The 13,883-nt window shown below is 41.0% G+C and overlaps 1 protein-coding gene across 2 annotated transcripts in view; it reads left to right on the top strand.

The window, feature by feature from the left end:
* Positions 1–13,883, top strand: part of PODXL2 (podocalyxin like 2) — a 277,786-nt gene that overhangs the window by 223,692 nt on the left and 40,211 nt on the right. For both annotated transcript variants that reach the window (XM_085624405.1, XM_085624406.1), the window contains exon 6: positions 599–660. In XM_085624405.1, coding sequence (XP_085480531.1) covers positions 599–660 — 62 coding nt within the window. The remainder of the gene's footprint in view (positions 1–598; positions 661–13,883) is intronic.

Genomic DNA, 13,883 nt, shown 5'->3' with positions numbered 1-13,883 from the left:
GATTGGAAGTTTGAAGTCCAAGATAACGCTGTTCCTTTAGATGATGACAGAGATGCTGTGCTTTCCTCAATGTAGATTTTGCTCAGATCAGATATGTGCATTGGCGAACCGGTGGTGGTCTGGGAAGTTAAGTGTGGAAAGTGACTAGTAAATAGTTATAGCGTTAATGGGAGTCAGTGCCTGTACAGTACCAGGAGATCGACATGCCAAGGCAGAAGGGGAAGACCAATCACAATTAACTGTTCCAACAGGAAGCCCGAAGATGCATTTAACCCCTTCGGTGCTCATGACGGAACGGTTCCGTCATGAGCCACGGTTGAGCTGTGCTCATGACGGAACCGTTCCGTCATGACCACGCCCGCGCAAGATTCCGTCAGCACAGCGGCGGAATTTGCGCAGCATGGAAGGGGTTAAGCTCAGGGTTCCGAATACCATACCGTGGGCCCAGGCTTGCCCAGTTGCTTATGACCTTTTTAAACATTTATAAGTGTGCATACCTTCCACCTTAAAAAAAAAGTGTTATTATACATGCTTCAGGTACAGTAACATCTGTCCAGCTGCAGTTTTTCTCATGCCTTTTACCTCTTTTCTCTGATAGGGGTTGTTCCTGTTAAAGATGTTCTCACAGCCCTGGGAGACATTAGAAGAAACTTAGCAGAGGTAAGAAACCCACCTACTAACGCAAGCAGTTACAGGAAATAGAACTTACAGGACGAGAATGAGGATGTGTGATGGAAACTGACACTCCTCGTAGTTAATAACCCATTAGTCAATGTTCTTACATGGAGAACCTGGTGTACCAGCTGTAGCGGCTCTTCTGATAAGGCGGAGGAGCGTCGCCCCACTGCTCGCACAGCAGAGTAAACAAATCAAATGATACCAGAAGTTATTTCTGTTATTATCGTTTTATTGTTCCGCCCAGGTTGTGCTGGGCTGGGCTCCCGGGACGTCCGGGAGGAGGAGTGGTTGCTGCACACTCCAAAGTGCGCAGGAGTGCTTGGATGGCCGACTCGGGCCGGCCAAGCAGTCCTGCGCACTTTACAGGTTCCTCATCAGGCTGCATCACACACACTGGTTAGAAACATGCAAACCCTCCCAGGTCCCGTCTGAGCACCGAGCTACGGCTCTCAGAACAATCATAACGCTGCATTGCAGAATTGTGATTGGTCAGGGGCAAGAAGCCTGGGAGCTTCCTGCTTCCGGAAAGATGAGGGACTACACGACGGAGGAGAGGCGGCTACAGACTCGCAAGAGAGTAAGTACGTTTAATAAAAGATTTTTGTAATGCCCACCGCACGACTCCCACTCCCCCCCGCCCCTGCACTTTTGTTCCCTGCCGTCTGCTACTATGAACCAGTTGAGCTGATGTACCTTTAGAAGTGGAATGTTGTTCCATCTTGTCATATTTTAATGTTTCTTCTTTTTTTTCGATGACGAAATTCAATGAAAAGGACTCAGCTGCTCTTTAAAGTTAAGCCATTCAGTAATTCCAGTAGTAAACATCAGGTAAAGGTTGGCTAGCAACAAGGTATTGGAAGGAATGCTTGATTTAATCTCAGCCACTTGTTGACCATTGCTTGTCACCCACTATGCCACTACGGACAGAGAGCAGCCATATATAAATAAGCCATGGTCCTTCTCCAGTAGGTGCAGGCCAGCCAGACTGCCAGGACAAGGCCCCCGCTAGATAGGAATACAAGCAACCCCAGTCCACCCCAGCCTACTTAGCCCTCGTCCAGTGAGGTATAGCTTGAGTTTTGTGGCCCTGAAGTGCATAAAGCGGGCCTCAGTCTAGAGTGGCCCAGTGGGTAAAAATCAATGCTTTAAAATGCTATCCAAAGAGATGGCCAGTGATTTAGTCTATTTGCAAGTGGTGCTGTCATCACCTTTTGTGTTTGATGTAACGCCATACATAAGTGGGCAAAGGTTTGACCCAACATCGCTCCATTGCTTGGTATGGAACAAGATCCAAGCCATACCCCACTGATGAGGCCTAACAAGTCTGAAACAACCTTTCTGTGGATGTTCGTGTTCCTTTCTGGGGGGTGAAGGGGCTCAACTCACAGTTTGTGATGGACTGCTCCCATGAAGAACAGGGTCAGTACTGATTTGCATAAGGGTGGCCTCTGTCTAGAGTGGCACCGTGGTTATCATCGATGGGTATGGATATTTCCCAGAACGACATTTAGTGGTTTACACTATTTACAAGGGTTCCCTCCATCACCTTCCTTAGGCAGCATTCATGCTTCTAGGTATTGACAAATATTTACAACTACGTCAACTGGACTTGTCCACTAAAATGTCTGTTAACATTTGGGTGAACAGGCACTGAGGAATGATTCTAGGAAAGGAATGATCAGAAACACCTGTAGTGAAGGCTTTGTGTGGTGAGTTGGGTCATTAAAACTTTATATAGAGGAATGCGTCTATGCAGCAGTCGTAATCTCTAAAAATACACAAGGAAGTGGCGGAGAGAGGCGATATCTGTCATGGCTTAACGCTTCACTCCGCCACTTCTGAAACGCAAGGCTACACCATATTTACAAGAATGTGGTGCAGCCTTGCGGTACCCCTGTGCTGGCACTACACTTAGCAGTGTAGCGCCAAAGCAGCCACCCGTGCACCAGAGTGCAAGGGTGTCTGCGTGCAGGGAAGGATTGTTTATGTGCAGGAAGGTGTCCCTTCCTGCACATAAACAATCCTAAAATGCCATTCTGTCACTTTCATGCGTGCTGCTAAATGCAGCACACATGAAAGTCACAAAATAGAATTTTTTTTAAAGGTTTGTTTATGTACAGGAAGAGACACCTTCCTGTACATAAACAAACCATGGTATTTTTAGCACACATGGAAAAAGCAAAAACGAGGAGAAATAATGCATTTCTCCTCATTTCGCCAACTTAAGACTAGGTTCCTATGTGCGCCACCCTTGTATATAGGGGGCAGCGTAAAAAACAATGGGTTTTGCGCTGGAACGCCCCCTGCAAAACCCACTGCCCACCCCTTTCACGCTAACCATAGCGTGAAAGGGGATTGTATTTACAAGGCAGCAGCGCTAAACCACATTAAGTGGCTTAACGCTGCCTTGTAAATAAGGCGCAGCCCCTATCGCCACCACAACATCGATAAAAGTGACGGTGCGGTGGCGATAGGGGCTTGTACATATGTCCCACAATGTTCTCATACCTTAGGAGCATAGCCTGAGGTATTGAAATTGTGTTCAATCACACAGCTGCCACTCATCTTAAAATAATGCGCCATTCAATGCCAGTGAAGAACCATGTGGGCTACTTGGAGGTCATTTGACACGCACAAACCTGTATGTGGCTACTTCTCGCTATCCAGTTCCCTTGGCCAGCACACTCAACAGCAAGCACACTAGACTGAGGAAAGAAGGGTCTTCATCTTCTTTTAAAAAGACAGGTGGTCTTCTACCTAACAAACTGCGCGTTGCTGCTTGCCTCTCATGTCACTTCCTGGACTGTGAAGCATCTACTACCCCATCTCTGCTTTTTAAAATGTTGAGGGCAGAACAGAAAGCTGTTAGTGGAGCAAATGATCTGCACTGAGACAGAAGATCAACATTTATGGTAGATAAATGGGGAGCAGCCTGTAGAATGCTTGATGGACCATACATGAAGCGTTAAGCACTACCCGATGCTCACGGGCAGCCCACGCAAGGTGGAAGAGCCCTGCATAGTCACTTCAACATCGTGGACATGTGTTAGAGTCTAATGTATGTCATTACATCGCATACTAATACCACGCATGCCATTACAACGCGGGTATTACTACGTGATGTCAATGACAACGACATGCCATTACATTGCAAACTATTACCACGACTATGCCTTTACCACGCATGCCATTACAATGCAAAGGCATGCGTGTGTAAAGCTATACTCGTGGTTAAAGTTTGCAAGGTAAGTGACTACCCTACCCCTACACAACCCTCCCCGACCCCCAGTCCTCTTCCTACAACAATACTACACTACCCTGCCCGACCCCCCGACACTACCCTAAAATACTACACTACACACACACTACAACACTACCCTAAACACTAATACACTACACTACACAAACACAACAACCCCACCCTAAACCCTAAAACACTACTCTACACAAACACTACAACACTACCCTAAACCCCAAAACACTACACAAACACTACAACACTACCATAAACCCTAAAGCACTACACTACACAAACACTACAACACTACTCTTCACCCTAAAATAGTACACTACACAAACACTACAACACTACCCTAAACCCTAAAACACTACACAAACACTACAACACTACCCTAAACCCTAATGCACTACACTATTCACACTACAACACTACCCTAAACCCTAAAACACTACACAAACACTACAACACTACCCTAAACCCTAATGCACTACACTATTCACACTACAACACTACCCTAAACCCTAAAACACTACACTACACAAACACTACAACACTACCCTTAACCCTAAAATACAACACTACACAAACACCACAACACTACCCTAAACCCTAAAACACTACACAAACACTTCAACACTACCCTAAACCCTAAAACACTGCACTACACAAATGCTACACCACTACCCTAAAACCTAAAACACTACACTACACAAACACTACAACACTACCCTTAACCCTAAAATACTACACAAACACTACAACACTACCCTAAACCCTAATGCACTACACTATTCACACTACAACACTACCCTACACCCTAAAACACTACACTACACAAACACTACAACACTACCCTTAACCCTATAATACTACACTACACAAACACTACAACACTACCCTAAACCCTAAAATACTACACAAACACTACAACACTACCCTAAACCCTAATGCACTACACTACTCACACTACAACATTACCCTAAACCCTAAAACACTACACAAACACTACAACACTACCCTAAACCCTAAAACAGTACACTACACAAACACTACAACACTACCCTTAACCCTAAAATACTACACTACACAAACACTACAACACTACCCTAAACTCTAAAACACTACACAAACACTACAACACTACCCTAAACCCTAATGCACTACACTACTCACACTACAACACTACCCTAAACCCTAAAACACTACACTACACAAACACTACACACTACCCTAAACCTAATGCACTACACTACTCACACTACAACACTACCCTAAACCCTAAAACACTACACTACACAAACACTACAACACTACCCTAAACCCTAAAACACTACACAAACACTACAACACTACCCTAAACCCTAATGGACTACACTACGCACACTACAACACTACCCTAAACCCTAAAACACTACACTACAAAAACACTATAACACTACCCTTAACCCTAAAATACTACACTACACAAACACTACAACACGACCCTAAACCCTAAAACACTACACAAACACAACAACCTTACCCTAAACCCTAAAACACTACACTACACAAATACTACAACACTACCCTAAACCCTAAAACAATACACTACACAAACACTACAACACTACGCTAAACCATAAAAGAATACACAAACACTACAACACTACCCTAAACCCTAAAACACTACACTACACAAACGCTACAACACTACCTTAAACCCTAAAACACTACACAAACACTACAACACTACTCTAAAACACTACACTACACAAACACTACAACACTACACTAAACCCTAAAACACTGACACTACCCAAACACACTACACTACACAAACACTACAACACTACACTAAACCCTAACACACTGACACTACCCTAATACACTACACTACACAAAAACTACAACACTACACTAAACCCTAAAACACTGACACTACCCTAATACACTACACTACCCAAATACTACAACACTACACTAAACCCTAAAACACTGACACTACCCTAAACACTTCACAACACAAACACTACAACACTACTCTAAACCCTAAAACACTGACACTACCCTAAAACACTACACTACACAAAGACTACAACACTACCTTAAATCCTAAAACACTACACAAACACTACAACACTACTCTAAAACACTACACTACACAAACACTACAACACTACACTAAACCCTAAAACACTGACACTACCCTAAAACACTACACTACACAAACACTACAACACTACACTAAACCCTAACACACTGACACTACCCTAATACACTACACTACACAAACACTACAACACTACCCTTAACCCTAAAATACTACACTACACAAACACTACAACACTACCCTAAACCCTAAAACACTACACAAACCCTTCAACACTACCCTAAACCCTAAAACACTGCACTACACAAATGCTACACCACTACCCTAAACCCTAAAACACTACACTACACAAACACTACAACACTACCCTTAACCCTAAAATACTACACAAACACTACAACACTACCCTAAACCCTAAAACACTTCACTACACAAACACTACAACACTACCCTTAACCCTATAATACTACACTACACAAACACTACAACACTACCCTAAACCCTAAAATACTACACAAACACTACAACACTACCCTAAACCCTAATGCACTACACTACTCACACTACAACACTACCCTAAACCCTAAAACACTACACAAACACTACAACACTACCCTAAACCCTAAAACAGTACACTACACAAACACTACAACACTACCCTTAACCCTAAAATACTACACTACACAAACACTACAACACTACCCTAAACCCTAAAACACTACACAAACACTACAACACTACCCTAAACCCTAATGCACTATACTACTCACACTACAACACTACCCTGAACCCTAAAACACTACACTACACAAACACTACACACTACCCTAAACCTAATGCACTACACTACTCACACTACAACACTACCCTAAACCCTAAAACACTACACTACACAAACACTACAACACTACCCTAAACCCTAAAACACTACACAAACACTACAACACTACCCTAAACCCTAATGCACTACACTACGCACACTACAACACTACCCTAAACCCTAAAACACTACACTACAAAAACACTATAACACTACCCTTAACCCTAAAATACTACACTACACAAACACTACAACACGACCCTAAACCCTAAAACACTACACAAACACTACAACACTACCCTAAACCCTAAAACACTACACTACACAAATACTACAACACTACCCTAAACCCTAAAACACTACACTACACAAACACTACAACACTACGCTAAACCATAAAAGAATACACAAATACTACAACACTACCCTAAACCCGAAAACACTACACTACACAAACGCTACAACACTACCTTAAACCCTAAAACACTACACAAACACTACAACACTACTCTAAAACACTACACTACACAAACACTACAACACTACTCTAAACCCTAAAACACTGACACTACCCTAAAACACTACACTACACAAACACTACAACACTACACTAAACCCTAACACACTGACACTACCCTAATACACTACACTACACAAACACTACAACACTACACTAAACCCTAAAACACTGACACTACCCTAATACACTACACTACCCAAATACTACAACACTACACTAAACCCTAAAACACTGACACTACCCTAAACACTTCACTACACAAACACTACAACACTACTCTAAACCCTAAAACACTGACACTACCCTAAAACACTACACTACACAAAGACTACAACACTACCTTAAATCCTAAAACACTACACAAACACTACAACACTACTCTAAAACACTACACTACACAAACACTACAACACTACACTAAACCCTAAAACACTGACACTACCCTAAAACACTACACTACACAAACACTACAACACTACACTAAACCCTAACACACTGACACTACCCTAATACACTACACTACACAAACCCTACAACACTACCCTTAACCCTAAAATACTACACTACACAAACACTACAACACTACCCTAAACCCTAAAACACTACACAAACACTTCAACACTACCCTAAACCCTAAAACACTGCACTACACAAATGCTACACCACTACCCTAAACCCTAAAACACTACACTACACAAACACTACAACACTACCCTTAACCCTAAAATACTACACAAACACTACAACACTACCCTAAACCCTAAAACACTTCACTACACAAACACTACAACACTACCCTTAACCCTATAATACTACACTACACAAACACTACAACACTACCCTAAGCCCTAAAATACTACACAAACACTACAACACTACCCTAAACCCTAATGCACTACACTACTCACACTACAACACTACCCTAAACCCTAAAACACTACACAAACACTACAACACTACCCTAAACCCTAAAACAGTACACTACACAAACACTACAACACTACCCTAAACCCTAAAACACTACACAAACACTACAACACTACCCTAAACCCTAATGCACTACACTACTCACACTACAACACTACCCTAAACCCTAAAACACTACACTACCCTAAACACTACACTACACAAACACTACAACACTACTCTAAACCCTAAAACACTGACACTACCCTAAAACACTACACTACACAAAGACTACAACACTACCTTAAATCCTAAAACACTACACAAACACTACAACACTGATCTAAAAGACTACACTACACAAACACTACAACACTACACTAAACCCTAAAACACTGACACTACCCTAAAACACTACACTACACAAACACTACAACACTACACTAAACCCTAACACACTGACACTACCCTAAAACACTACACAAACACTACAACACTACCCTTAACCCTAAAATACTACACTACACAAACACTACAACACTACCCTAAACCCTAAAACACTACACAAACACTTCAACACTACCCTAAACCCTAAAACACTGCACTACACAAATGCTACACCACTACCCTAAACCCTAAAACACTACACTACACAAACACTACAACACTACCCTAAACCCTAAAATACTACACAAACACTACAACACTACCCTAAACCCTAATGCACTACACTACTCAAACTACAACACTACCCTAAACCCTAAAACACTACACAAACACTACAACACTACCCTAAACCCTAAAACAGTACACTACACAAACACTACAACACTACCCTTAACCCTAAAATACTACACTACACAAACACTACAACACTACCCTAAACCCTAAAACACTCCACAAACACTACAACACTACCCTAAACCCTAATGCACTACACTACTCACACTACAACACTACCCTAAACTCTAAAACACTACACTACACAAACACTACACACTACCCTAAACCTAATGCACTACACTACTCACACTACAACACTACCCTACACCCTAAAACACTACACTACACAAACACTACAACACTACCCTAAACCCTAAAACACTACACAAACACTACAACACCACCCTAAACCCTAATGCACTACACTAGGCACACTACAACACTACCCTAAACCCTAAAACACTACACTACAAAAACACTACAACACTACCCTTAACCCTAAAATACTACACTACACAAACACTACAACACGACCCTAAACCCTAAAACACTACACAAACACTACAACACTACCCTAATCCCTAAAACACTACACTACACAAATACTACAACACTACCCTAAACCCTAAAACACTACACTACACAAACACTACAACACTACGCTAAACCCTAAAACAATACACAAACACTACAACACTACCCTAAACCCTAAAACACTACACTACACAAACGCTACAACACTACCTTAAACCCTAAAACACTACACAAACACTACAACACTACTCTAAAACACTACACTACACAAACACTACAGCACTACACTAAACCCTAAAACACTGACACTACCCTAAAACACTACACTACACAAACACTACAACACTACACTAAACCCTAACACACTGACACTACCCTAATACACTACATTACCCAAATACTACAACACTACACTAAACCCTAAAACACTGACACTACCCTAAAACACTACACTACACAAAGACTACAACACTACCTTAAATCCTAAAATACTACACAAACACTACAACACTACTCTAAAACACTACACTACACAAACACTACAACACTACCCTAAACCCTAAAACACTGCACTACACAAATGCTACACCACTACCCTAAACCCTATAATACTACACTACACAAACACTACAACACTACCCTAAACCCTAAAATACTACACAAACACTACAACACTACCCTAAACCCTAATGCACTACACTACTCACACTACAACACTACCCTAAACCCTAAAACACTACACAAACACTACAACACTACCCTAAACCCTAAAACAGTACACTACACAAACACTACAACACTAACCTTAACCCTAAAATACTACACTACACAAACACTACAACACTACCCTAAACCCTAAAACACTACACAAACACTACAACACTACCCTAAACCCTAATGCACTACACTACTCACACTACAACACTACCCTAAACCCTAAAACACTACACTACCCTAAACACTACACTACACAAACACTACAACACTACTCTAAACCCTAAGACACTGACACTACCCTAAAACACTACACTACACAAAGACTACAACACTATCTTAAATCCTAAAACACTACACAAACACTACAACACTACTCTAAAACACTACACTACACAAACACTACAACACTACACTAAACCCTAAAACACTGACACTACCCTAAAACACTACACTACACAAACACTAGAACACTACACTAAACCCTAACACACTGACACTACCCTAAAACACTACACTACACAAACACTACAACACTACCCTTAACCCTAAAATACTACACTACACAAACACTACAACACTACCCTAAACCCTAAAACACTACACAAACACTTCAACACTAGCCTAAACCCTAAAACACTGCACTACACAAATGCTACACCACTACCCTAAACCCTAAAACACTACACTACACAAACACTACAACACTACCCTAAACCCTAAAATACTACACAAACACTACAACACTACCCTAAACCCTAATGCACTACACTACTCACACTACAACACTACCCTAAACCATAAAACACTACACAAACACTACAACACTACCCTAAACCCTAAAACAGTACACTACACAAACACTACAACACTACCCTTAACCCTAAAATACTACACTACACAAACACTACAACACTACCCTAAACCCTAAAACACTACACAAACACTACAACACTACCCTAAACCCTAATGCACTACACTACTCACACTACAACACTACCCTAAACCCTAAAACACTACACTACACAAACACTACACACTACCCTAAACCTAATGCACTACACTACTCACACTACAACACTACCCTAAACCCTAAAACACTACACTACACAAACACTACAACACTACCCTAAACCCTAAAACACTACACAAACACTACAACACTACCCTAAACCCTAATGCACTACACTACGCACACTACAACACTACCCTAAACCCTAAAACACTACACTACAAAAACACTACAACACTACCCTTAACCCTAAAATACTACACTACACAAACACTACAACACGATCCTAAACCCTAAAACACTACACAAACACTACAACACTACCCTAAACCCTAAAACACTACACTCCACAAATACTACAACACTACCCTAAACCCTAAAACAATACACTACACAAACACTACAACACTACGCTAAACCCTAAAACAATACACAAACACTACAACACTACCCTAAACCCTAAAACACTACACTACACAAACGCTACAACACTACCTTAAACCCTAAAACACTACACAAACACTACAACACTACTCTAAAACACTACACTACACAAACACTACAACACTACACTAAACCCTAAAACACTGACACTACCCTAAAACACTACACTACACAAACACTACAACACTACACTAAACCCTAACACACTGACAATACCCTAATACACTACACTACACAAACACTACAACACTACACTAAACCCTAAAACACTGACACTACCCTAATACACTACACTACCCAAATACTACAACACTACACTAAACCCTAAAACACTGACACTACCCTAAACACTACACTAAACAAACACTACAACACTACTCTAAACCCTAAAACACTGACACTACCCTAAAACACTACACTACACAAAGACTACAACACTACCTTAAATCCTAAAACACTACACAAACACTACAACACTACTCTAAAACACTACACTACACAAACACTACAACACTACCCTAAACCCTAAAACACTGCACTACACAAATGCTACACCACTACCCTAAACCCTAAAACACTACACTACACAAACACTACAACACTACCCTTAACCCTAAAATACTACACAAACACTACAACACTACCCTAAACCCTAAAACACTACACTACACAAACACTACAACACTACCCTTAACCCTATAATACTACACTACACAAACACTACAACACTACCCTAAACCCTAAAACACTACACAAACACTACAACACTACCCTAAACCCTAATGCACTACACTACGCACACTACAACACTACCCTAAACCCTAAAACACTACACTACAAAAACACTACAACACTACCCTTAACCCTAAAATACTACACTACACAAACACTACAACACGACCCTAAACCCTAAAACACTACACAAACACTACAACACTACCCTAAACCCTAAAACACTACACTACACAAATACTACAACACTACCCTAAACCCTAAAACACTACACTACACAAACACTACAACACTACGCTAAACCCTAAAACAATACACAAACACTACAACACTACCCTAAACCCTAAAACACTACACTACTCACACTACAACACTACCCTAAACCCTAAAACACTACACTACACAAACACTACACACTACCCTAAACCTAATGCACTACACTACTCACACTACAACACTACCCTAAACCCTAAAACACTACACTACACAAACACTACAACACTACCCTAAACCCTAAAACACTACACAAACACTACAACACTACCCTAAACCCTAATGCACTACACTACACAAACACTACAACACTACCCTTAATCCTAAAATACTACACTACACAAACACTACAACACTACCCTAAACCCTAAAACACTACACAAACACTACAACACTACCCTAAACCCTAATGCACTACACTACTCACACTACAACACTACCCTAAACCCTAAAACACTACACTACACAAACACTACACACTACCCTAAACCTAATGCACTACACTACTCACACTACAACACTACCCTAAACCCTAAAACACTACACTACACAAACACTACAACACTACCCTAAACCCTAAAACACTACACAAACACTACAACACTACCCTAAACCCTAATGCACTACACTACGCACACTACAACACTACCCTAAACCCTAAAACACTACACTACAAAAACACTACAACACTACCCTTAACCCTAAAATACTACACTACACAAACACTACAACACGATCCTAAACCCTAAAACACTACACAAACACTACAACACTACCCTAAACCCTAAAACACTACACTCCACAAATACTACAACACTACCCTAAACCCTAAAACACTACACTACACAAACACTACAACACTACGCTAAACCCTAAAACAATACACAAACACTACAACACTACCCTAAACCCTAAAACACTACACTACACAAACGCTACAACACTACCTTAAACCCTAAAACACTACACAAACACTACAACACTACTCTAAAACACTACACTACACAAACACTACAACACTACACTAAACCATAAAACACTGACACTACCCTAAAACACTACACTACACAAACACTACAACACTACACTAAACCCTAACACACTGACAATACCCTAATACACTACACTACACAAACACTACAACACTACACTAAACCCTAAAACACTGACACTACCCTAATACACTACACTACCCAA

Source organism: Triturus cristatus, chromosome 9 (assembly GCF_964204655.1).
Source record: "Triturus cristatus chromosome 9, aTriCri1.1, whole genome shotgun sequence".
Classification (NCBI taxonomy): Eukaryota; Metazoa; Chordata; class Amphibia; order Caudata; family Salamandridae; genus Triturus; species Triturus cristatus.
Note: the sequence above shows the minus strand (reverse complement) of the source record. Positions and strands in the feature narration are given on the sequence as shown.